Source organism: Alosa alosa, chromosome 17 (genome assembly GCF_017589495.1).
Source record: "Alosa alosa isolate M-15738 ecotype Scorff River chromosome 17, AALO_Geno_1.1, whole genome shotgun sequence".
Classification (NCBI taxonomy): domain Eukaryota; kingdom Metazoa; phylum Chordata; class Actinopteri; order Clupeiformes; family Clupeidae; genus Alosa; species Alosa alosa.
Genome location: NC_063205.1, coordinates 2,242,444 through 2,269,943, shown reverse-complemented (window position 1 = coordinate 2,269,943; position 27,500 = coordinate 2,242,444). Strand labels below are relative to the sequence as shown.

Below are 27,500 nucleotides of genomic sequence, written 5' to 3'. Positions count from 1 at the left end.
CAGACCCCCCATCATGTCCAGGCCCTATGTATCATGTCCATGTCCAGGCCCTATATATCATGTCCAGGCCCTATGTATCATGTCCATGTCCAGGATATCATGTCATGTCCAGGCCCTATATATCATGTCCAGGCCCTGTATCATGTCCATGTCCATGTCCATAATCATGTCCAGGCCCTATGTATCATGTCCATGTCCAGGCCCTATATATCATGTCCAGGCCCTATGTATCATGTCCATGTCCAGGCCCTATATATCATGTCCAGGCCCTATGTATCATGTCCAGGCCCTATGTATCATGTCCATGTCCAGGCCCTATGTATCATGTCCATGTCCAGGCCCTATGTCCATCATGTCCATGTCCAGGCCCTATCATGTCCAGGTCTCTATGTATCATGTCCATGTCCAGGCCCTATGTATCATGTCCAGGCCCTATATATCTATGTATCAGGTCCATGTCCAGGCCCTATATATCATGTCCAGGTCTCTATGTATCTGTATCATGTCCAGGCTGTCCCAGGCTCCTATATCATGTCCAGGCCCTATGTATCATGTCCATGTCCAGGCCCTATATATCATGTCCAGGCCCTATGTATCATGTCCAGGCCCTATGTATCATGTCCATGTCCAGGCCCTATATATCATGTCCAGGCCCTATGTATCATGTCCAGGCCCTATGTATCATGTCCATGTCCAGGCCCTATGTCCATGTCCCATGTCCAGGTCCCTATATATCATGTCCAGGCCCTATGTATCATGTCCATGTCCAGGCCCTATATATCATGTCCAGGCCCTATGTATCATGTCCATGTCCAGGCCCTATATATCATGTCCAGGCCCTATGTATCATGTCCAGGCCCTATATATCATGTCCAGGCCCTGTCCAGGTCTATGTCCATGTCCAGTCCAGGCCCTATCATGTCCAGGCCCTAGCCCATCATTCTGTATCATGTCCAGGCCCTATGCCAGGCCCCATGTCCAGCCTGTGGAATATGTATCATGTCCAGGCCCATCCCTGACACCTTGACACCTTGAAGGCATCACAATCCACTGACTGTTTTAAAAAATAGAAAACACATTTCTTTTTAGCAAAACTTTTGGTCCCTTTGAGATGTTTATTTTTTCTACCCCCTTTTTTTAACTTATTCTTTAAAACTGCTCATCTTTTTTGTTTCTAACCTGTAGCATTATAAATCAAATGTCTTGAAGCATCTGTTGAATATGTGTGCTGCTGTTTCCCAATTGCCATGTTGACCAGTTGACTTCTGTTAGCAGCACAGTGTCATTGGGAACGTGTGTATGTCCTGATCCAAGGCTGTATTTTGAAGAGCAGAGTGCAACATGCTATGATCCGTGCAAGGCAGGCAGGCCACAGACACACACACACACACACACACACACACACACACACACACACACACACACACACACACACACACACAAGCCAGTTTTTCTTGTAGGCATAGCCCTGACCTGTGCTGAATCATGCATTCACACACATTCACGCACAAGCTCTCTCACATGCATACACACAAACACACACACACACACACACACACACACACACACACACACACGTTGTCCTCCACCTTCTATGACACATGTGAATACCCCTCAGGCTCACAGAGGTCATCTGTGTTTGTCCCCCATCCAGAACAACAACACACACACACACACACACACTCAGCCCAGCTGTTTCCCATTGATCCCATGACTGAGGCCTGTCACTGTCATTGAACATCAGCCTGCAAACGTATGTGTGTGTGTGAGTGTGAGTGTGTGTGTGTGTGGCTGCCATTGTGCCCCACGGTAAAAGGCACACATCACCTGGTCATGACTCAACAACTGCCTATGTGTTTAGAACACAGAAAGACCCTCTCTTTCTGTCTCTGTGTGTGTGTGTGTGTGTGTGTGTGTGTGTGTGTGTGTGTGTGTGGGGGCCGTCATTGGGACATTTCTATAGGTAAAGCCTAGCATCAGGTAGAATAGCGGGCAGTAGCAGGATAATGGGAAGAATCTCTGAGGGCAGAATAGGTAACGTCCAGCACTATGACATCAGAGGCCACGGGCTCAACAGGCTCCTCCTCCTTTGCCCATATAAGAGACCCAAGCTCAGCACGCAGGGAGCAGCACTCTCTGGACCCCCGCAAGCATGGGCAAGGTAAGGGCCAGCACACACACACACACACACACACACACACACACACACACACACACATGGGCAAGGTATGGGCCAGCACACACAGGGCCAGCACACACACACACACACACACACACACACACACACATGACCCTCGCAAGCATGGGCAAGGTAAGGGCCAGCACACACACACACACACACACACACATGACCCTCGCAAGCATGGGCAAGGTAAGGGCCTGCACACACACACACACACACACACACACACACACACACACACACACACACACACACACACACACACACACATGACCCTCGCAAGCATGGGCAAGGTATAGGCCAGCACACACACGCACACACACACACACACACACACACACACACACACATACACACACACACATCACATGGGCAAAAGCATGGGGCAACGTATAAGCATACACACACACACACACACATGCACACACACACACACATTTAATGCATCAGCAGTACTAGTGTGAAGACTGGGCTTATATGAACATAACACACACACACACACTCACACACACACACACACACACACCCCCCCTGTGGCTGCTTTCCTCTGTTACTGACGGCTATGTTCTTCCTGTGTGTGTGTGTTGTGTGTGTGTGCATGGTGTGTGTGTGTGTGTGTGTGTGTGTGTGTGTGTGTGTGTGTGGTCACCTCTCCTCTCAAGATCATCTTCTACGAAGGCCGCAACTACCAGGGCCGATCCTGGGAATGCAGTGGTGATTGCTCGGACACCTTCAGCCACTTCACCTGCTGCAACTCCATGCGTGTGATGGGGGGCCACTGGGTGGCCTATGAGAAGCCCAACTTCATGGGCTACCAGTACATGCTCAACAAGGGAGAGTACCCCGAGTTCAGCCACTGGATGGGCTTCAACAACTGCATCCGCTCCTGCCAGATGATCTCTCCCGTAAGAAATACACACACACATGCACACGGACACACACACATGCACACAGACACACACACACACACACACACACACACACACAGGCACACACATGCACACGGACACACACACATGCACACAGACACACACACAGACACACACCCACACACACATGCCCACAGGCACACACACATGCACACGGACACACACGCATGACACAGACACACACACACACACACACACACATGACCACAGGCACACACACATGCACACAGACACACACAAATTCACACAGACACACACACATGCACAGATATACACTAACTCCCCTGTAAGACCACAGACACACAATAACTTCTCCGTAAGACCACACACACAACACATTAATACACACCTAACGTGCCCTCAGAATCCACACACACACATTATTATTCACACAGACACAGACACATTGCAGATTACAATGTTACTTGCCAATGTGTGTGTGTGTGTGTGTGTGTGTGTGTGTGTGTGTGCGCGTGTTTCAATGGGAAAAAAAATCTTCTTAACAAATCAATGCCAATGAGGAGGCGCTTTGATGAAATTTATAGACTCTGGGGGTAAATTCAAAGTCTAAAAAATCTCAACAAATTAAAAAATAAATAATGAAGCCAGACATGGTCCATTCGGGAGAGCCAGTGATTTGAAGAGCGAGTCACTCCAAAGACTCTTCTTCATTAAAATTCAAAATTCCCTTCATCTCTCTGTCATTTGGCAGTGAAGGAAAACAAACACACACACACACACACACACACACCAAAGTTTCCAGAACAAAGTGCCTTAATGTCTTTAGTTTAGAATTGCCAGGAAAAACACAGTCTGAGACTGACTGGTTGAATGGAGCAGAAGAGAACAGCTCAGCTCAGATGAAACCAAGACCTGGTCCAGAAGATCAGGTTTAAGACCTGGTCCAGCAGATCAGATTTAAAATGCGGTCCAGAAGATCAGGTTTAAGATTTAACACAAGCATGTGCATCGCCATGCAATGGGTGTTTTTAAATGGGCCCGATCACATTCATTAAAGTGTTATGGGTGTTTTAATAGAGCAGAACCCGTCTGTACCGTAGCGTTATAAAGTGAGTGGACTGAAAGACTCTCCGGTGGACCTGCTGCCTAGAAGCTAATCGTATAGATCTGCTGCCTAGAAGCTAATCATATAGATCTGCTGCCTAGAAGCTAATCGTATAGATCTGCTGCTGCTGCACATGTTAATGGGCTAATAGTATAGATTTGGCCTCTGTGAGCATTTGGGGCAAATTATATAGATTTGGCCTCAGTCTACATGCTAAACGGGTTGATCAAATAGATTTGGCCTTGGCCTATATGTTAAATGGGGTAATCATATAGATGTGGCCTTGGTCTGTTTGTGGAGAAAGCTGTGTGTGTGTGTGTGATTTCGTTATCATCTGTGCACTGAGACAGTATAGCTTTATCTGGGATACAGGGGTGTTTGGAAGAAAGGCTGTGTGTGTGTGTGTGTGGGGGGGGGTGTTTGGAAGAAAGACTAGTGCAGATCTCACTTGTATCCCGTTCATTACCGCTGAGTGTGTGTGGGGGGCAGAGGAACGTACACAGAGCATTCTAAAGCGGCTCTAAGAGATGAGAACACACATTCTGTCTGAGGCGTTTGAGTGAACAGGACACTTCTGTTCTATGAAGGTCATAGGTCATAGGTCAGAGGATCATCGTTAAGGTCAGGAGCTGATGCTATAGGTTTTTCAGTGATGTTTACCTTAAAGGGGTGGTTATGGTATAGATTGGAGTTGATGCTATACGTTTGTCAGTGATGTTTACCTTACAGGGGTGGTTATGGTATATATTGGAGTTGATGCTATACGTTTGTCAGTGATGTTTACCTTAAAGGGGTGGTTATGGTATAGATTGGAGTTGATGCTATATTTGCCAGTGATGTTTACCTTAAAGGGGTGGTTATGGTATATATTGTTTAAGCTGACTGGCCTTCCTATCCCCCTATAGTACAGGGGAGCCTATCGCATGAGGATCTACAACCGCCCCAACCTGTCTGGTAACATGATGGAGTTCATGGAGGACTGCCCCAACGCCTACCACCAGCTCCGGGCCCCCGAGACATCTACTGCCCCACGACTCAGGGGCTACTGAAGTTCTTTACGAGCACCCCAACTACAGGGGGCGCCAGTTCTTCCTGCGCCCCGGCGAGTACAGAGGCTGCATGGAATGGGGCTGCTACAACCCCATGGTGGGCTCCTTCAGACGCATGAGACCCAGCATCATGTGAGGAGAACACACACACACACACACACACGCTCACGCTCCTTCAGACGCATGAGACCCAGCATCATGTGAGGAGAACACACACACACACACACACACACGCTCACGCTCCTTCAGACGCATGAGACTCCAGCATCATGTGAGTGAGCGGTGCACACGACACAATAACACACACACACACACATGCTCACGCTCCTTCAGACGCATGAGACCCAGCATCATGTGAGGAGAGAGCACACACACACACACACACACACACACACCAGGCAGGGACACACAGATGCTGACATGCAGCAGCCATGAAGACACGCGCACACACACACACACACACACACACACACACACACACACACACACACAGCAACGGGACGTGAACACACACTCTCACAGACCAACCAACCGCTGGACAGACGACCACAGCTCTCAGCCCTCAGACGCAGTTCTCTCCCTCTGCATCTAAGTGTACACCTGGTCTTCAATAAAGCATGAAAACCTGACCAACCGCGTTTATTTCAGTCTTCCACACACACACACACACAGAAACATATTTTCTGTATAAATAAAAACAAATAGATAAATAACTTCTTTAAAACATGAGAGTCTATTGCCTGAATCAAAGTGTGTTCTTGTGGAAAAGAGAAAATGAGGAAATGAAACTGATTCCTGTGGAGAAAACACACACACACACACACACACACACACACACACAAAACACACACACACACACACACACACACACACACACACACGCAAAACACACACACACACACACACACACACACCAACACCACGCTATACTATTACATGCACACGACAAGACGCTGCATGACGACGCGACGCGAACACGCATACAACGCAACACGCATTTCATTTCATTTATCGACATTACTACATACACATTAATACACATTACCATTACCATTAAGACAAGATGCGACGCGACGCACGTGACGCGACAGATAATACTACACGCGACGCGACGCGACGACGCAACACGCACGCACTTCACGCGACGCGACGCACGCACGCACGCACGCACGCACGCACGCATACACATACATACACATACTCAAATACTTGGCATACACTAAATAAAATACATACATAAACACACACACACACACACACACACAAACACACACACACGCACACAAACACACACACACACACACACGCATACACACACACACACACACACACACACACACACCAAACACACACCAAACACACACACACACACACACACACACACACACACCAAAACACACACACACACACACACACACCAAACACACACACACACCAAACACACACACACAACACACAAACACCAAACACACACACACACACACACACACAACAAACACACACAAACAAACACACACACACCACATACACACATACACGCACACACACACACACACGCACACACACACACACACACACACACCCCCTTAACATTAATAATAACACCAAAAAACACACACACACACACACAAACACACACACCAAACACACACACACACCTCAAACACACACACACTAAACACACACACCCACAAAACATACACACACACACCAAAACACACACACACACACAAAAAACACACACAAACATTACCAAACACACACACACCCAAATAATAATACACACACACACCAAACACACACACAAAACACACACCAAACACACACACCAAACACACACACACAAAAAACACACACCAAACACACACACACACACACCAAACACACACCAAACACACACACACCAAACACACAAACCCACAAACATAAACACAAACATAAAACACACAAAACCAAAACACCAAACACACCAAACAATAATTCAAACACACACACACAATAAAACAAACACACACACACACACACCAAACACCAAACACACACACACACCACACACAACAAACACACACACACCAAACACACAAACACACACACCAAACACACACACACACACACACACACACACACACACCAAACACACACACCAAAAACACACACACCAAACACACACACACACACAAACACACACACACCCAAACACACACACACCAAACACACACACACACACAAACACACAAGTAAAGGCACGCACACACACACACACACACACACACACACACACACACACGCACACACACGCACACACACGTTATCAATACAATAATGCGACACACGACACCAAACACACACGCACACACACAAGCACACAGCCCTCCAGGTTCACCTCTATACGTTGCTCAAATGTGTGTGTGTGTGTGTGTGTGTGTGAATATAGACTGAGTTGGCAACTCCCATTGTGAGATGTGTGGGTAGAGAGGCATTAATGCAGTGTTTGCAGTGTTGCCGCGGCGACACAATGCTGGCCGCGCCGCCGCTGACCTATAGGAGCGAGGGCTCTATAGCCGCAGCTTGCTGACACGGCACGGCTTTGTGTGGACGCCACAAAGGGGACAAGCGGCGCCCTGATCCCGTGCGGCTATAAAGAGCTGCCCCAGGCCTCCTGCTCCGGACCGCACAGCGCACACACGCACCATGGGCAAGGTAAGGGCACTCACACACACACACACTCACAGCCTCAGGATCCAAACCTCACACACACACTCACAGCCTCAGGATCCAAACCTCACACACTCACAGCCTCAGGATCCAAACCTCACACACTCACACACACACACAGCCTCAGGATCCAAACCTCACACACTCACAGCCTCCGGATCCAAACCTCAGGCTCAAATCTTCAGGTTCATCCTGATCTAAACCTCACCTTCAACCCTGATCTAAACCTCACCTTCAACCCTGATCTAAACCTCACCTTCAGTTTCATTCTTTTCTTCAGTTCTCACCCTCGATGTCTCTCCCTCACTCACTCTGATCTACATCTCTCTGATCTACATCTCACTCTGATCTACATCACACTCTGATCTAAATCACACTCTGATCTAAATCTCACTCTAATGTTAATCTCACTCAATCTCCCTTTGCTTCCTCAGACTCCCCATCTGAGTCCTGTGCTTCTCTCGTTCTCGCTAAATCTCCCTGTCTCAGGCTCAGCCAGTTCTCCTAGTCTCACACCAGTGTCTCGGTCTCACCTTGTTCTAGTCGGCGGCTCAGTGCGCGACTGTGTAGTGCTTTATGAAAGTTTGTCCTTGGCGACGTGACAACTAGAGAGGCAAGGAAGCTGCCTGATGAATTATTGAGATTAATTATATGAATAAATCATTAAAATAGACTTTGTCCTCAGAAGAATGGCGTTGCCGGGCGGAGAGATGTGATGAGCGGCATTAAGGCGCACTGAGCGCGCTCACTGGGTTCCAGGCTTCTGATGTCAGCGTTCCGGAATGCGCTCACAGATGCGCCCAGACAGGGAGCTTACAGGAGGAAAACAACACACAATTATCTCAATATCAAACACACAGATTGGAATTACACACGTGACTGCAGGGAGAGAGAGAAGTTGCAGTGTTTGTAGATGATAGTGTTGTAGATCTCTGCTTAATGAGCTAGCTACATGTGCTGCTCTCGCGCTTACGTTATTATAGTCGCTGCCAGCTCGCCTGGCGCTGTGGTCATCAAGCGCAGGGTCACGCCGCTCTACCACAGCAGTTACCACCTGTGAGCGCCACATGACCGCTACACTAAAAACTCCTTTCATTACTTCTGAGTTGACTGACGGCTGACGGTTGACTGATGGCTCCATCTCCAAACTCAAGTCCCTAGTTTCTCTGGCTGTTGCCTCCTGAGTTGCTGAGGTGCCTACAGAAGCGGCTGGAGCTTTGTACAGAAGGAGACAGGGAAACCAGGCCAGGGCATGCGAGACCATTAATTAACATTTCAGACTGGTTGGCTGGTCAGCTGTCATTTCAGACTGGTTAGCTGGTGAAGTCACAAGGACCCGCAATAAACTGCAGCTGCAGGTGAAATTGTACAAACGAGGAAAATGGCACCAGCGCATCTAAACACAGCTCTTTCCTCATGCTATCTTGAATCGCTAGGGGCTGGTTTGCCGGCTGACGTGCATGTCATATGCAGATGTCTGAAATAGAGACACAGACACATCAGAACGGTTGGTTGTGTTATTTTCAACACATTTGTTGTAAGAGTGTACATAGTATAACAAAAGAAATGTGTTAAAAACAACACAAATTGTGTTGTCCCTATCTGAACATAGAGATGTGTTAGAAACAACACAAACTGTGTTATTTTTAACACATTCGCTTACCTCAGGTAGCCACCATCCTTGGGATGGACCGGGCCCTGTTCTGTCACGAGTCTGGAGGAGGTCCGCAGGTTCACAGCCAGACCAGGTCCACATCAGGACCAGAACAGCACTAGAACCACACGAGATCAGAACCAGAACAGGTCTAGATGACGACCATTCCCCAACTCTCGTTCACCATCCTTGGCTTAACCTCCTCCTTGTGTGTGTGTGTGTGTGTGTGTGTGTGTGTGTGTAGATAATCTTCTACGAGGACCGAGAGTACCAGGGGCGGCACTATGAGTGCAGCAGCGACTGCGCTGAGATGCACTCCCACCTGTCGCGCTGCAACTCCATCCGTGTGGAGAGTGGCTGCTGGGTGGCCTATGAGAAGCCCAACTTCATGGGCTACCAGTACATGCTCAACAAGGGAGAGTACCCCGACTACCAGCGCTGGGCTGGCTTCAATGACTGCATCCGCTCCTGCCGCATGGTGCCCCCAGTAAGAAATGCACGCACGCGCACACGCACACACACACACACACACCGACTACCAGCGCTGGGCTGGCTTCAGCGACTGCATTCGCTCCTGCCACATGGTGCCCCCAGTAAGAAGCGCGCACACACGCACGCACACACACACACACACACACACACACACCGCACCGCGCACCCTGACTACCAGAGATGGGCTGGCTTCAACGACTGCTTCTGGGGTCCCCAGTAAGGCCAGGCACACACACGTGCACATACATACAAACACACACGTTCAACAACTGCATCTGCTCCTGTCATAAGGTGCCCCTAATAACTAACACACACACACACACTGGTAATACACAGTTGCAAGGCTGCCTTGTGTGTGTAAGCCAGATTGTTCACCTGTCCTGTCGAGGTCCATGTCCCTGAGTGTTGTGCTCTCTTTCGCCCCCTGCAGTACCGTGGCAACTACCACATAAAGCTGTTTGAGCGCTCCGACTTCGGCGGCCAGGGCATGGACGTGATGGAGGACTGCCCCGACCTGCGTGAGCGCCTGCCCAGCCGCAACGTCTCCTCCGTTAACGTGATGGAGGGCTACTGGATCCTGCACGAGCACCCCAACTACCGCGGACGCCAGTACTTCCTGCGCCCCGGAGAGTACCGCCGCTTCCACGACTGGGGCAGCGCCAGCCCCACCTTCGGCTCTCTCCGCCGCGTCACCGAGCAGAACTGAGCCGCCGCCATCTGGCAACCCCATCCTCCCTCCCCCCAACTTCCCTCCCTCCCCCACTCCCCCACACCCCTCCTCCTGACGCACCCGACTCTTCAGTCCTCTCCAGGGTCCAGTCTGCGGCCAGACCAATCAGGTGACCAATCCAGGCTTGAGCCCTGACGTGAGGTTGCTGATGCCTTGTTGATTTTGGCCTCAGGGGGTAGTCACGGCAACCCGCAGGTCTCCCACGATGGCCTCGCTGTTTTCCTTGTGTGTTAACTAAACTAACTGTGAACGCTGTGCACTTCTGTCTCTGGTCCCCATACCCTCTCCTAAAGAAATGGTTTTAAAAAAGTCAATAAAGCGACCTTAAAGTCTTCACCATTGTCTTACTGGAGGCTCTCACTTAGCCTGAGTCCAAAGCATTATGAAGCATGCAAGAACTAAGATGCAGTGTATAAGACACATGACTGATTGTTTCATTGGTTATATATAGGTTACCTTAAGTGGTGAGGTACTGGGCATTTACTTATAAAGGATAAATCCCTTGAGATTAACCTTCTTGTCTAAGGGGGTCATTAACATCAATGCACAGCAAATACAGCACACAAAAAATAGCACATCTGTTCTATACTCAATACACATGCAGATTGTATTGAGTCACACTGTAGCATGCTGCAAACTAAAACATATCAAATCAAAGTTCACGGACTAAAATAAATCCTTAGTCAGGAGGAAAAGAGCTTCAGACGACACAATTAGCTCCATCAAGGCCCCTTAAGATCAGTGATGATGTCGGGGCTAGCCTTCCACAGCACGGACGCACAACCCGCTCCTCCAGGGCCATGTCATCAGCTTGCTATGACATCACTACTATAAAACGAAGAGGATGGGGATCCGGCGCGTTCTTTGAAGCGCGTTATTAAAGAACAAAAAGGGCCTTTCTGAGGCGCAGGGCACGCCAGTCTTTATGAGATCACATGGCGTGTGGCGGGGGTGAGGGACCCATGAAAGAGTCCTGCGCGAGGCCCACATCACAGCCCAGCGCAACTCAAAGAGGAAGAGTCAAAGTGGCCTGGTGTTTTGCCCCGAGCACAGCGCGCTCTCAGAGCACAAAATACACCCCAACACAGACTCAGTCATGCATGTTTCATATGACTAGGGAGAGCGGCTCTTTCAGAAATAAATATCAATTATTGAAATAGTTAATTAGGCGGCCATAATTGGCGAAGATACAAATGAATACGTAACTTTTGAGGATGAATTATTGATGTGTAAAAAAAATTATGCGCTCAGCGGGGAGCATATTTGAGTCTCTAAAGATGAAGAAAAACAAGAAATATGAGTTTTGGCCTTGAGTAATGTTCAATTAAAGCTCTGTCGACTTTGCTGCGTGAGCGCGGAGCCTTGCTAGGGAAGCGTCGCTCTCCGTTCTCCCTCGCGCCACAGGCCCTCCCTGGCTACTCAGATGCGGATCACAGGCCCTCCCTGGCCACTCAGATGCGCATCACAGGCCGGCTTTGATGGCAACAAATCTGGATGACAGGCAGCTGAGATGGACCCTATTTGGCTCGAAATTGCGGTTGTGTAACAAGTTGTTGCGGACACTGGTACTGGTCTACGCAGAGGCAGGGCCGCTGGGGCAAGGTGCTGATTGATGAATGCGTTTCCGCATGATTGCAGAGCAAGAGGCAGCGATTGCCGTGAATGGGCCGCTGCCCTCACCTTCAGAGAGCTCAGCCTACAAAACATGCGAGCTGCAACTTAAAAGACGACACTGCACTGCCGATAGAGAGAGGATTTCAGATTTCTCTTAAAAGACCGGCGCAAATGAGTCTTTCTCTTTTTGATTTGTCTTGTCACTCCGCGACTCTCATCATTAACGCAATTTTCTTTTTATTATCTCGCCTTTTATCTGCGCGCGAGCGAGCGTGATCCCGGTCCTCCTTGCTAGTGGAGAAACAACAGAACCGAATTTGAAACAAGATCAGGGCTTTTCTCTCACTGCTCTTCATCTACAAGCCCTTTCTGCTGGGCTTTTTTGATGGTGCTCATTGAGGGCGTAAACAGCGCGTTTTGGAGAATGAAACGGCGTACAGACGTCAAAAGGCGAGAGATCTCTCGCTCGGAGCCTCGGCGGAGACGCAGGCGGCTGCCGTGGTGCTAATAGCTACATAATTAATCCTCTGTAGTATTGTGTTTGCTTTTGCCTGGCCCACTTACGCGCCTCTTAAGGCTTATTCCCCGCTGAATGGCCCACTGATCTTCCGCACCACACTGTCAAGAAACAGACAAATTAATGATATATCACAAAACCAGGCCCAGTGGAAAGAACAGAACTGGTATTTTTTTTTAAAGTGGCTAGAAGTAGTGTTCATTACTTTTGAGTTTTATGCATTCTGTGAAACACACACTTACACTCACTCACTCACACACACACTCTATCTCTCTTCAAATCTTATCCGCACATCAATCTTAAAAAAAACCCCAACAAAGCGCACATGCAGCAGCAGATTCAACACAAAGGCCGAGAAAATTATTCTGCAAAAAAAAAACTTTTATTTTACAATCAACTGAAAACAGAGATATCCTGGAGAGTGCCTCCTCCACAGAGCCCAGTCTGGAGCGACCTCTGGCCAGCCTCCCGAGGGGGGCGGTTGGGCTGGCAGTCAGGTGAGGCATTGAGGAGTCTGCTGCCATCTGGGTCAGCAGTGTGTGTGTGTGTGTGTGTGTGTGTGTGGTGGGGGGGGGGGGGGGGGGGGGGTTGTGGCCCTGGCCACAGAGGAGATCGAGACCCCCCCCCACCCACCTGCAATGCACCAGACCCCCAGCAGAGAGGTGGTCAGTCTGTAGGGCGAGAGTGGTGCACCCTCTAGAGGCTCGGAGGGCAGATGGAGACTCGTCTGCGACCACGCCCCTCAGAGGTGGTCAGTCCCTGGGGAGAGAGCAGAGAGGTGGCCAACTAGCTCTCCCTGTGGCGCAGAGCATCAAGTCACGCCCACAGGAAACACAAACAGAAGCATCAGGAAAGGCAGCAGTCAGAAAAAAAAATGCCTGAAGAGAAATAGAAAGATCCTTCTGCCCCATCCTTGCGCAGGATCGCTTATCGGTCCCGCCAGACGGTCAACAGGCCTGTGAGCAGGGGAGGACCATCGACCATCCTCAAACACACTGAGAATATCCACCTCTGCTCTTGTGCATGGGTGTGTGTGTGTGTGTGAGAGAAATGGGTTTGTGGTCCAAAGTTTCATAAATTGTCTGTGTGTGTGTGTGGTCTATCAGTCGTCGGCAGTTGAGCCATATTTGGATGATCATTCTACATCCATCACAACAGAACACAGAGGCCAAGCTCTGTAGAGGTAGAGAACAGACAGAGAGGGATGAGAGAGAGAGAGATAGAGAGGGAGATAGAGAGGGGGAGAGAGAGAGAGAATGAGAGATAAAAGAGGGGGGTGGGGGGGTTGAGGGGAGATATGCTGAGTGCAACAAAAACGACCCACTAAGAGCAGTGGATTGTGGGTAAGTGTGATGCAACTGAGGCTTGCTGAGCAGGTGATATGCACACTGATGAATGCAGATCTCTGCTGTTACTGACATGAGTCAAAAACACCTGGGTTTCTGTGTGTGTGTGTGTGTGTGAGATCAACTGTGCTCAAAGCCTCAGGCCCTGAGGTTACCCACAATGCACCAGTCTGGCCAGAAGCAGGATTGTTGGCGTTGGTTTGAGGAGAGACTCGCTGTGCTCTGTGTAATAACATCAGCTCTACTTCACTACTGAGAGTTCTGGCCCACAGAGCTACTACACTCTGCTTGGTGCCGTTAACCGACTGGCCGCTAACCCTTTCTGTCCATGTGGCAGTCCAGTGCTTAGTCCTTTAACTTAATGCTTGGTGTGTTTATTCCGTTGGGTACTGCGTTTCTGAGTGTTGGGGTTTTTCATGAGTTGCGCTGGGTTCTGCGTTGCGAGTCTCCCTCCAAGTGGCGTGGTGCCGGGCGGGTTCTAGGGTTCTAGTTGCTGGTCCTCTGGCCGGGCAGGGTCTGAGCGATGGGCAGGTTCTCGTGGAGGTACTTCATGCTGCCCTGCTCAGAGAAGTCGGCCGCCGTGTGCCCGTCCCCACGCAGCACCCACTTAGTGGTCAGCAGACCCTCCAGCCCCACCGGGCCGCGGGCATGGATACGCGCCGTGCTGATGCCCACCTCCGCACCTACACACACACACACACACAACAGGACAAGCCGTCAGGGTGAGTGTGTGAGTGAGTGAGTGTGAGCGAGTGAGTGAGTGAGTGAGTGAGTGTGTGTGTGCTACCGATGTAGTGAGATGGGAGAATGGAAGAGTTGGAGGTTCCTGTGTGTGTGTGTGTGCTACCGATGTAGTGAGATGGGAGAATGGAAGAGTTGGAGGTTCCTGTGTGTGTGTGTGTGTGTGTGTGTGTGTGTCCGATGTAGTGAGTTGGGAGAATGGAAGAGTTGGAGGTTCCTGTGTGTGTGTGTGTGTGTGTGTGTGTGTGTGTGTGTGTGTGTGTGTGTGTGTCCGATGTAGTGAGTTGGGAGAATGGTAGAGTTGGATATTCCTACCGAGACCAAAGCGGTAGCCATCTGCGAAGCGAGAGCTGGCATTCCAGAACACACACGCACTATCCAGCTGCTGCAGGAACTGCTCCGCTGTCTCCTCTAAACACACACACACACACACAAAATGAATAAGATAAGATAAACAAACACACCTGCATGGACTGATGACAATAACAGCATAACATCCAAATCTCAGCCCAGAAAATTAGGACATAAAGAACACTTTCCTACAAAAACAAAAAGGACCCAACAGCATCAGTAATGAATCATGTGTAAATAAGGCCTCTATACGACATGTGTAAATAAATAAGGCCTCTATACGACATGTGTAAATAAGGACTCTATACGACATGTGTAAATAAATAAGGCCTCTATACGACATGTGTAAATAAATAAGGCCTCTATACGACATGTGTAAATAAATAAGACTTCTATACGACATGTGTAAATAAATAAGACCTCTATACGACATGTGTAAATAAATAAGCCATCTATACGACATGTGTAAATAAGGACTCTATACGACATGTGTAAATAAATAAGGCCTCTATACGACATGTGTAAATAAATAAGGCCTCTATACGACATGTGTAAATGTGTAAATAAATAAGACCTTTATATGACAAACATCAACATACACAATCTACACAGCATGCAAGAGGGCACATTCTGTTCCAATGCTGCAGTTTCATAACTAAGTTCTGTTCATGCCTTTCGCCACCAGAGGGCAGCATTTTACATAAACACAGCAGCAGAAAATCAAACAAGAGAATACCACATAGTACAGTACGCTGTGTTTGGAAAATAGGGTCCCGCTGGATTTTCATGTAAAAATTGATTTTTTTGCATATTTTGCTAATATAGAGTCTAAGGAACAAGATTTTATTTGTCTTCAAATTTTCACAATCCATCTTTAGTGTTTTTTTCTGTATGTTTTAAAATAAGCGATTATATCTAGTCCGAAAAGTGATTTTCATTTAATTTTTTGACAATTAATTCCACTTTTTGCACACAAAACCCCCTGGTTCTAAAACAATATCCATAGTTTTCAAACTTTGAGTGTCTGAAAAGTGTAAAAACACCTCCACCCTTGTTGCCTATGTCAAAAACGATTTCTTAATCTTTGCTTTTCTTGATGCTTTCCTTGACCCGTCATGTCATTCTATTGTCTACCTTAAGAGAAATTTGCCTTGGAAATAATCTATAATAGTACAGGCAACACAGTACACCATTACGTGTCATAGGCATGGGTAGTTGAGTAACAGTAGGCAAAATGAACAAACAAAAGAATATAAGGTATAAACAGACAAACCACGGATGGCCCTCTCACAGCCTGAACTAATACAAAAAACAAATAACTCAAGGGAAAACATTGCTCAGACACTAAACCATGTGCATTTGCTCTCTTTAAAAGCAACAGGTTATCCACAGCCAACAGACCGGGCGTGCGAGAGAAGCAATGAAGTCTTAGAATTAAGAATAAAGCCATGTTCTTCCAACAACAACAACCACAAACACCCATGCGCCAAACATTTCAAATGACCGGCTGAAGCTACATATATGATCACCACCCATGGGTGGGCGTGTGCGCCAGCACTGCAGGTCAGCCTTTCTGCATACACACCTGGCTTTAAAGTTCACCGTCCTGGTAGCATACGTATCTACTGCCAAGGCCTGAAGGGGACGGGGAGAATATTTACTTCTGCTACACTGGCAGAGAACTCATGTGAAACAGACTTTGGGAGGTGGAAGGGGTTTGAATGCTGTCTGGCAGTATTATGAGTGGAACGTCTTAAGGGGGCCCTCTTCCCCATACAGCCTGATCTTATAGTGTGTGCCAATTCCATCAAGACACTCTACAATTTCATACTTGGTAGACACCCATGTATCCTGGATTTTGTGGCGACCGTGAAAATGGTTCTTGCAAAAGAGTTTACGTACATTATATTTAGCAGACACTTCTCGACCAAAGTCACTTACATACTGTATGTCAGCTATATTACAAGGGATCACATTTTCCCCAGAGCAACTTGGGGTTAAGTGCCTTGCTCAAAGGGCATAACAGTGAAAGCCGGAATTGAACCGACAACTTTCAGGCTACTGCACACTAGCCCAGCTCCTTAACCACTACACTACCACTGCCCACTAGAAAAAGACTAGAGTGCCAGGTGGTAATATGGGTACAGTGTCAGGACCGCACACTGCAATCTCCCAGAAGAACTAAATTTATTGAGTTAAAAACATAACACAACGTTTCGACCCACCAGGGTCTTCATCAGGTGGGTCGAAACGTTGCGTTATGTGTTATGATTGCAGTGTGCGGACAACTACTCTTCTTTCCTTGATAAGCTTTTTTGTCCTGCACCTGGCCTCAGTGAGGTAGGATGTGAATACAACCACTTTGAAGAGGACTACAGTGTCAGGACCACCATGCCTACGATATGCCGCAGCCTCTTCTAAGTGTCTCCTAGCACTAGCATAGACGCAGTCAGGTACTCTTGATGTTGCACCACCCAATCAGTCGGTGGACTGTCCCTGTGGTCACCTCCAGTATTTCCAAGTAGGTGGTCGACTGGTAACTGTGGCTTCTGACCGAACATCAGCTCGTATGGGGAGTGCTGTGGACTGGTACACGGTGGTATTATAGGCGAACAGGAGCTGAGGGAGCAACTGGGGCCATTTACGCTGGAGGATAAGTGGTGGTTCTAGTCTTTGTTATGATGTATGTGTCACACAGGTGCTTCAACAGCTCCCCCTCAAAGCTGCGCCCCTGATCAGAGTGGATTCTCCTTGGCACGCCATACACATAGAACCATCTCTCAGTTAGAAACTTAGCTACGGTGGAAGCTCTCTGATCAGGGGTGAGAAAGGCCTGGGTAAACTTTGAGAAAACATTTGTGACTACCAGAACATTCTCTTGTCCTGTGCTAGCCCAATCCAAGAGAGTAAAGTCAATGGAGATTATCTACAAAGGCTTAGTGGCTAACATATTTCCCAAGAAGGTTCTGGCTTGGGTTGTCTTGCTTTAGCAACCACACAGTGCCACACTCAGAACACCACTTTTGCACCTCATGCCACATCTGGGGCCAGTAGCACCTCTGTCATATCAAATCTGTGGTCCACCCCCAGATGGCCGTAGTTGTTGTGTAGGCTAGTGAGCACTTCGACTCAACACGTTTGGCAGTAAAAGCTGCAGCACTGGATCCCTGGAAGGAGCCTGGATCGCTCGGTACAAGGTCCCATCCACTTCCTGTATCTGGGACCACTGCTTTATCAACTGCGGAGTTCCCTTGGTTCACTCCACTTGTCTTAACGGGTAGGTGGTCGTCCCTGTCACCAAAACCACAGGTATCTGGAAATACAGGGATCAGTCCTTTGCAGGACTTTCAGGTCTCTTTTGGTTCGACCAGGGATGGTGTCCACCATACAAGATTCTGTCATCCCAGAGTCTTGGATAGGTGCACTCGAGGCTTGCATGTTGGCTATGGCAATCGGCAGGGGGACGTCCAGGCCGTGTGACAAACATCGCAAAGTGTTAGTGGGGCTTGTGGGAAACCTAGAAAGGGTATTGGCATTGCGATAGTCCATTTCTTTCTGTGATTGCCCACTTGACTGCAAGGAGTTTGAGTTTCATGGCACTATAATTTGACATGTTCCTCTCACTTGGCCGCAAGCCCCGGCTAGCAAAGGCTATTGGTCGCTGTAACCCATCCTTCTCCTGTGACAGAACTGCCCCCAAGTCCTGCATGGCTTGCATCCGTCTAAGATAAAGGGATGACTGAAATCGGCATAACCTAGGTCTGGCGCTTGAATAAGCCATTCTTTTAAGGCTCTGAATCCAGAAAAAGTTCTGAAGGCCAACCGGAACCTGACTACATTCAATGTTAACTATCCAATATTCAGATGTGCAAATTAGTGAATAATTAATGAGATATTGTTAAATTACATGCATAAACATATATTTTCAGAAAATTTGTAATGCAAAAAAATATTGTCTCTACATAAATAATCAACTAGTAAAGTTTCATAAGAATATCAAGGAGTTAAATTAAATTTAAGTTTTTACCCTATTCACCCGTTCTATGTTGCCTATGGAGGCCAGTTTTAGGCCGCAAATGCTAATTAGCATGTTTAAAACTAAAAAATCAGCTAAGTAAATATGATATTCAGAATCAGCACCCAAAAATTAGGCAAAATACCCTCTTTACCAGTGTTTTCTCACATTTGACCCCCAAGTGATAGTAGTCCCAGTCTTAATTATGCATTATATAAATGATGATGTCATCTAAGTGTGAAAATGGATCGTGAAAATTTGAAGACAAAAAAAAAATCTTGTTCCTTAGACTCTATACTAGCAAAATATGCAAAAAAATCAATTTTTACAAGAAAATCCAGCGGAATTACACAAGACACCGTACTAACAAGGGGGATATCAGGAGAGAGAGATAGATAGATAGAGAGAGAGGGATAGAGAGATAGAGGTCTTAAATAGACATATCCACCTTTTAAAGGTATATATTTCAATAATAAGGTTATACCATGAGATCCCCAAACAGATGGACTCCATTGAATTTGCAACTTCCCACCACTAGAGGGTGGCATTTCAGAACTTCAAATCAGATACTGACTGAGAATCATGATCTCCATCCAACTTGTTTGTGCCACAGAGAAGGAAGGAAAGATGGCCAATTCAAAGAGGCAACAGATACCAGTGTTTCCCAAACGTTGACTAATCTGTGGCGGACCACCACACAATAATGTTCTATGTTGTACCAGAGACTTTCTAATGTGGAGACACAGCACTCAAAAAATCCTCCATAGAAATGCATGGGGCTATATGTAACGCCAATATGGCGTTGTCTACACATATCCCACCCCTTCCTCGCCAAAATGTCGACATGTGACATACATTGAGCCAATCATGTGGTGTGATGTGACTACATTGAGCCAATTATGTGCCGTGTTGTGCAGACATCGTGCCAATCATGCATTGTGAACTCGACGCTGGACCACGGTTGGTGTCGTGAAGCCTTGCAGAAGTGCCGTTCACCCTGTTACGAGTTGATGAACCACTGAAACGATTTTGGAAACATTATTTTAAGGTAGAAAAAAACTCTTTGGTCTTTAAATGAGATAAAATCCTTTCATAAGCTGCACTTTTTGCACATGCAGCCTTTCCTTGCCCCGCTCTCTCTCGTAACGAGCCCGCTGCCCCTCCTCTGCATGTGCATTTAACAAAACATCAACAATTGTTTAAGGATTGTTGTTGCCACATAGAAGCATTGCATAGAAGACGGCGGGCTAAATTGCTATTAAATCCGCTTAGTTCGTGACCATTCTGCGCAAATTTGTTCAAAACTGCTGCATTCAAGTTAACTCTGCTAAATGTACTAAGCTAAGTTATGCAATCAAGCAGCATCTCTAAGCTAACAATAGAATACTGTTTGGATGTCGAGCTTAGTTAACAGCTGCTTGTCAATTTCGATTAGGTTACTCAGGCTCTATTCATTTGACTGACTCGGACACTGAATGTTTGCAAAATCCCGATGTAAATGGGAATGGGTGTTTTTCCAAGACTCAAAAGTGCTTATTTTAACTACAAATGTGGGAAACACTGAACACACACACACACCCTTACCGTTGTCGGTGACGATGACGTCGGTGTGTGAGCTGCCGTACTTGTGGATGTGGTCGATGGCCTCCTGCAGACTGTCAACCACCTCGATGCAGCACTCCAGATCGCCATACTCTGTCCGCAAGGACTTCACCTCCGACGGGCTGAACGTCAGATACGACGCAAACCTGGGGCCCGCATGGATCTTCACCTGACACACACACACACACACACACACAGAGGTCAGGCTGGGGTCAGCTAACTACACACAAATGACGCAAAGCTGGGGCCCGCATGGATCTTCACCTGACACACACACACAGCTAAGAGCACACTGCCACCCTGTCTACTGTCCACACACACCACACTGGCACAGACAAAGGGCCTCTATGGCTCAGAGCAAGAACAACACACACACACCCCTCTGTTACCCTTTACAACAACAACATATCAGACACGTGGTTGGGTTACTCTATTACACAGTATTTACAGTACCTTCAGAATATCTATTGGGCCTATGCAAAAACACACACACACAGCTAGTCGTGCTGCTTTTGGATTTGACTTTGGATTTGGTGACTGAGAGGTCATGACCCCTGGCGTGGCCTCTCACCCGCTCGGTGCGCAGCATGTCGATGATCTGGTCGAAGACCGGCGTACGCATAACGCGTCTCTGTGCACCAGCAGCGTTTCCATGGCGTTGCAGGCCGCCGGGTAGTCACACTTAGAGTCCCGCACTAGAGCAGAATGGGCCAATCAGATCACATGACACGACATGACATGGTAGATGTATGGATACGGGATAGATGTATGGATATGTATGGATAGATGTATGGATATATATGTGTGGATATGTATAGATAGATGTATGGATATATATATATATATATATATATATATATATATATATATATATATATATATATATATATATATATATATATATATATGGATGGATATGTATGGATAGATGGATATGTATGGGATGTATAGATAGAAGATGGATATTTATGGATAGATATATGGATACTTATGGATAGATATATGCAGGGTGCGATTTGTGTAAAAACCAGAGGGGGGGGATGATTTTGAATAAGTTTGTAACCCCAAAAAAAAAAAAAAAAAAAAAAAAAAAGTTAAAAGTGAGCGAGCGATTCATAGCCTAGTAATGTCATGGCTAATAATACCTATATTATTTTTGCCACCTTTGTAACATTTTAGTTTTCAAGTGGTGTATGACTTTAAACAGCGAGTGTGCTTGGTATGATGATCAGCTCCTCTAATGCAGGGTGGGACTACGTTTTGACAAGCATACAAATTCACCTTGTTCTTGCCCCATCTGAAATGACTCCTCTACTTTTGCTGCCTCCATCCTTTCTGTATTTGTTGTGTAAAAACGTTGTATATATGATGGCACTGAAGTCTTAAGTTAGTGAATTGGCTATCAGTGTTAGTTGGTAACCAAATAGCCTACCCATTGCGCTGCGCTCGCGTGCTCTTCGTGCATTCTCTCCCTGCTGATTTCGTTCAGTAGCCAAGTCGTAATATTGCAAAAGTTGAAAAAATAAATGTGTTTATTGTAGCCTACAGAAAATAAATAGCCTAACATGCTGTCCAGTTAATTGCCTACAGTGCAGTGAAGAGTAAAGTTATAGGGCAACTTGAAGTTTATGAAAATAATTCTGAACCAGAACATAAAGACCATGAAGCTTCTATTTCTTGCAGCTGTTAAAACACCAGCTAGATAGTTTAAATACCCACCAACATTAGTTTTTGCAGTACAGATTATTTCTAAAAGTTATTTGTCTACTAGGCCTAGCCTACTGGCTGATTTATCAAGCGAGTGCTTTCTCCGTTAGGTCCTCCATAAACTACAGGTGTTTTGGTAGAGAGCCATTGAATAAAAGCGTGCCAAGCAATTTCTGTAACACTTTTTGTGACATTCAGCAAATATCTCCTCATTTAATGTAAGTTCCTTGGGACAATAGGCCCCTCACGTTCTACTCGTGCAGTTGTCCTCCATCTCAATTGCATCAGTTTTCTAATTTTGAAGGTTCTAAAACATTATTATGCTTCACTGAATCCTTCTTGTTTTCTTTCATTTGTCCAGCTAACTTTTCCATTGAAACTAGCCATTTTATGATGGGTTACACACTTTCGACATTCTGAAATGTCCTGCACAATCAAGGCCAAATTAAGTTATCCATGCCCACTGTGTCAGCAGCATGAGTGCTGATGGTGAGTTTCTGATGTCAGATTATTATGTAGAGCTGGCCTACTGGGCTGTTCTCCGTTGCAGGGGCTTTACTTATATGAAGTAGCATTAATCAATATGAGGGGCAGAGGGGGATAAATGTTGTCCCCACCAGGGATAAAAAATAATTTAGCAGAGGTAGGGATAGGAAAACCAGAGGGGGGGAAATCCTCACCATCCCCCCCTACAAATCGCACCCTGGATATATGGATACGTATGGATATTTATGATGAGGATGGATAGATATTTGGATATGTGCTGTGTTTGCCATGTTCCATATAGATGGGCCCTCACCGATTTTGATGACCTTGTCGATGCTGGCCTCGGCGTCGATGTAGACGTGGCAGATGCCCTCGCTGTGGCCGAGCACGGGGATGCCCTTGGCCGCCCGCTGGATGTCGCGCACCAGCTGGGAGGAGCCACGGGGGATGATGAGGTCGATCATCTTCTCCAGACGACACAGGTCCTCCACCTCCTCACGCGTGCTCACCTGGGAGAGAATTTTTCTAGATCATTTTTTGTAATCAAATTATTCGAATTACTCGAGTAATCGTTTCAGCCCTAGTATGTATGTGTATGTGAATGTGTATGGGGTGTGTGTGTGTGCGTGTGAATGTGAATGTGTGTGGGGTGTATGGGGTGTGTGCGTGCGTGTGTGTGTGTGTGAATGTGTATGGTGTGCGTGTGTGTGTGCGCATGTGTGTGTGTGTGCACTGTATCTCACCAGCTGGATGGCGTCCTTGACCCCGTGCAGGGACAGTGCTTCCTGGGCGATCTCATGCAGGATGCGGTTTGTGTGCGTGTGTGTGTGCGCATGTGTGTGTGTGTGCACTGTATCTCACCAGCTGGATGGCGTCCTTGACCCCGTGCAGGGACAGTGCTTCCTGGGCGATCTCATGCAGGATGCGGTTGGTGTGAGACGCCTCCTTTCCTCCCTTCAGCAGTAGAGCGTTACCACTGGCAATGGCCAACGCTGACACCTACACACACACACACACACACACACACACACACAGACACACACACACCGCTGCCTGCGCCGCATCACACACACACACACACGCAGACACACACACACATGCACGCACGCAGACACACACACACACACGCACGCAGACACACACACGCACGCACACACACACAGACACACAGGAGATATGACCACACGCCTGAAACTTCAAACGTCAGCGTGATGGTGTGTTTGTAATGTGTAAAGTGTGTATGTGAGTATGTGAGTGTGACAAACTGTGTGCATGTATGGATGTGCAATGACCAGACAGCTAGAATACAGCCTGGGAGCACTTTAACAGCAATAATGATGTGGTTTTATGTGTGTGTGTGTGTGTGTGTCGTCTGTGTGTGGTGTGTGTGTGTGTGCGCATCTGTGTCTGTGTATGGTGTGTGTGTGTGTGCGCATCTGTGTATGGTGTGTGTGGTGTGTGTGTCTGTGTGTCTGTGTCCCACCTGTGGCAGGCAGTCTGGGCGGGACTCGAAGATGACGAGCAAGACTCTGCAGGATCTCCGATCAGGTGTGTGTGTGTGTGTGTTTGTGTGAGGTGATAGTGCGTGGTGTGTCCCACCTGTGGCTGGGGGACTCGAGCAGGACTCCGATGGTTCTGTTGGCTCCGGTTGGCGACTCTTGTGCGGCGGAGCACGCGGCCTACGCTGTCCTGAGACGAGACGGCATCTGGCGCAGGCCGATGGCCAGGCTGTTCAACTTCGCCGACGACAGACTCAGACGCTTCAGCATGGGAGGGGCCATACGACCTGGGGGGTGAGGAAGGAGGAGAGAGAGTGAGGAAGTGGCGAGAAGGAGGAGGATCAGCGGTCGGGAGTGTGTGTGTGTGTGTAAGGTGTGTGTAAGTGTCTCTATGTGTGTGTGTATGTGTGTGAGCGAGTAAGTGAATGTGTGATAAGATGTCAGATGAACAACAGCTACAACACTCTAGAACACTCCCTCCCTTTCACACACACACCAGAATTGACAGCCAGTTCTATGTCTTTCTCCCTCCCACACACACACACACCTGCATTGATAGCTAGTTCCATGTCTTTCTTTCTCCCTCACACACACACACACACACACACCTGCATTGATAGCCAGTTCCATGTCTTTCTTTCTCCCTCACACACACACACACACACCTGCATTGATAGCCAGTTCCATGTCTTTCTTTCCCCTCACACACACACACACCTGCATTGATAGCCAGTTCCATAATAACAACATACCTCACACACACACACACCTGCATTGATAGCCAGTTCCATGTCTTTCTTTCCCCTCACACACACACACACACACACACACACACACCTGCATTGATAGCCAGTTCCATGTCTTTCTTGTTGGCTGTTAAGATCTCCTCCCTCTTCTCGGTCATTAGATCGGCAAAAGTGCAGATAATCTCGCTCCTCTGAGGGACAAACACACACACACACACATTAACACACGCATACAGTCTTCTGTGGTGGGTGTGTATGTGTGATAGGTGTGTGAGTGTGTGTACCTGGTCAGGGTGCAAGGATGCTAGCGTTCTACCAGCAGTGCGTGCCATCTCGGTCTGCTGCTCCACCGTGGGACCTGAAACACACACACACACGCACGTACGCACGCACACGCACACACAGGCACACACACACATTGGTGATCAAATGTAAACACACTGATGTGAACTCCCTGATGTGTGTGTGCCTGTGTGTTCTCTCGACTGCTTCACTCACCGGCGGGTTTGACCTCTGAGAAGAAGGTGCCGACCTTCTTCCCCTCAACGATGTCAGTGATGACATGACCTGTGACCTTTGGGTGAGTTCCGTTGGCGATGACGACTGACGTGCCACCCTGCAGTGCCCAGAGAGCAGCTTTCACCTACACACACACACAGAACAGGTGAGCACACACACACACACACACACACACACACACAGAACAGGTGAGCACGCGCACACACACACACACACACACACACACACACACACACACACAGAACAGGTGAGCACACACACACACACAGAACAGGTGAGCACACACACACACATTTCATGGTCCAAACTTACAATACTATGTAAGTACGACAGTTTTGGGAACCATGTTGGTTAGTTGAACGATGCATCCTGTTAGTAAAAAGCTAACCTCCGTAGTTGTACGGGAAACGCACCCCAGATCAGCTTGTAGGCCATTAGCAATCTATTTTTTTTATGAAGCCTACACAGTAGATCACATGCCACATTCTCACTTTCAATGAGACAGATGCACAGCCATGGGGTCAAGTATTAGTATGAAGCAATTAAGATAGTACCCTATACAAAGTACTTCATACTATCATAAAAAATTTGTTAAAACGACATTTTGCATTTTGCAACTTGACAAAACACTGGATTAAATATGCTATGACTCGCTTCGGCTGTAATTTGTTTAGCAAAAAAAATCTATAGCAGATATCAATGCCTTTTGTTCATGGGTTTTGGCCTCACAGCAGAGGCTTAGACAACCATGACCCACGCTTTGGTCTCAAATGAATTTGCCCTACTTATTGACTGCAAAATGTAGTCAATTGATCTGTTTGACAGGCTTATTTTTATTTTTCTGTACAATAAACAAATACATCTGCTTTATGCCGCAGAATTACGCGACTTGGCCAGCCTATAGAACGGCCACATTTTGGAAGAGAATAGAGAATGTGCATACGACGCAAGAATCTGTAGGCTATTTGTGGCTGGTTTACCAGCAAACAATGTTTAATGCATTAACTCAAGGCGTCAAACATCTTCTAAACAATACAAACGAAGAAGGATGCAGCAGGCAGCAAATGTAGAAGAGTCATTTCCAGTGGAAGAACAAAATGCTGAATGAAGCCCAAAAGATGGAAGGCATATCTGGCAAGTTGTTATTTTTGAAGACGTAAATGGTTGGGCTATAGGCCCAGTTTGCAAGAAGGAGACATAAAGCGTGAGCATGCCACACTATCCACAGCTGTGGTAGCGGGGTAGGTGACCACCTGTCCCGTAAATCGCGGAGCCCACAGCTTTGAACCCATATTTCATCGTCCGCCAAATTGAGACTGTGTCAATGATAATCAATGCTTGTTCAAAAAATTTGGTCGCTCCTATATCCTGCTGCGGGTTGCACGCAAGTTCCATCTTAGCTCAGTTCTAACGTAAACTGGCACGTTGAAGTTCTGAGCTACTAAAATGTATCGGGTTGCACCAAATTGAATAGTTTCAACGTAACAATTGCAGAGAATCCGAGAAGGCGGGCTCTGGTAACACAAGTTATGACTTAAAT

At 47.3% G+C, this 27,500-nt stretch overlaps 3 protein-coding genes across 3 annotated transcripts in view; 2 read left to right on the top strand and 1 right to left on the bottom strand.

Moving 5' to 3' along the window:
- The first annotated feature begins 2,466 nt into the window (after nt 1–2,466).
- On the top strand, nt 2,467–5,436 carry crygmxl2 (crystallin, gamma MX, like 2). The gene is given in 4 exon segments (XM_048267342.1): nt 2,467–2,475; nt 2,845–3,087; nt 5,083–5,223; nt 5,225–5,436. Coding segments are annotated over 4 exon segments (531 nt in total). The 3' UTR covers nt 5,363–5,436.
- A 2,426-nt stretch (nt 5,437–7,862) lies between these two features.
- On the top strand, nt 7,863–10,824 carry crygmx (crystallin, gamma MX). Its single transcript, XM_048267343.1, has 3 exons — nt 7,863–7,926; nt 9,840–10,082; nt 10,518–10,824. Exons 1-3 carry the CDS (start codon nt 7,918–7,920, stop codon nt 10,791–10,793), a joined length of 528 nt encoding a protein of 175 aa, XP_048123300.1. The 5' UTR covers nt 7,863–7,917; the 3' UTR covers nt 10,794–10,824.
- A 3,395-nt stretch (nt 10,825–14,219) lies between these two features.
- Nucleotides 14,220–27,500, bottom strand: part of aldh18a1 (aldehyde dehydrogenase 18 family, member A1) — a 27,394-nt gene continuing 14,113 nt past the window's right edge. The window contains 13 exon segments of the mRNA XM_048268762.1: nt 14,220–14,977; nt 15,351–15,446; nt 20,986–21,172; nt 21,575–21,628; nt 21,631–21,698; nt 23,510–23,705; nt 24,058–24,195; nt 24,680–24,723; nt 24,822–24,902; nt 24,905–24,982; nt 25,533–25,632; nt 25,726–25,799; nt 25,940–26,084. Of these exon segments, the coding sequence (XP_048124719.1) occupies nt 14,781–14,977; nt 15,351–15,446; nt 20,986–21,172; nt 21,575–21,628; nt 21,631–21,698; nt 23,510–23,705; nt 24,058–24,195; nt 24,680–24,723; nt 24,822–24,902; nt 24,905–24,982; nt 25,533–25,632; nt 25,726–25,799; nt 25,940–26,084 (1,458 nt within the window). The 3' untranslated portion in view covers nt 14,220–14,780.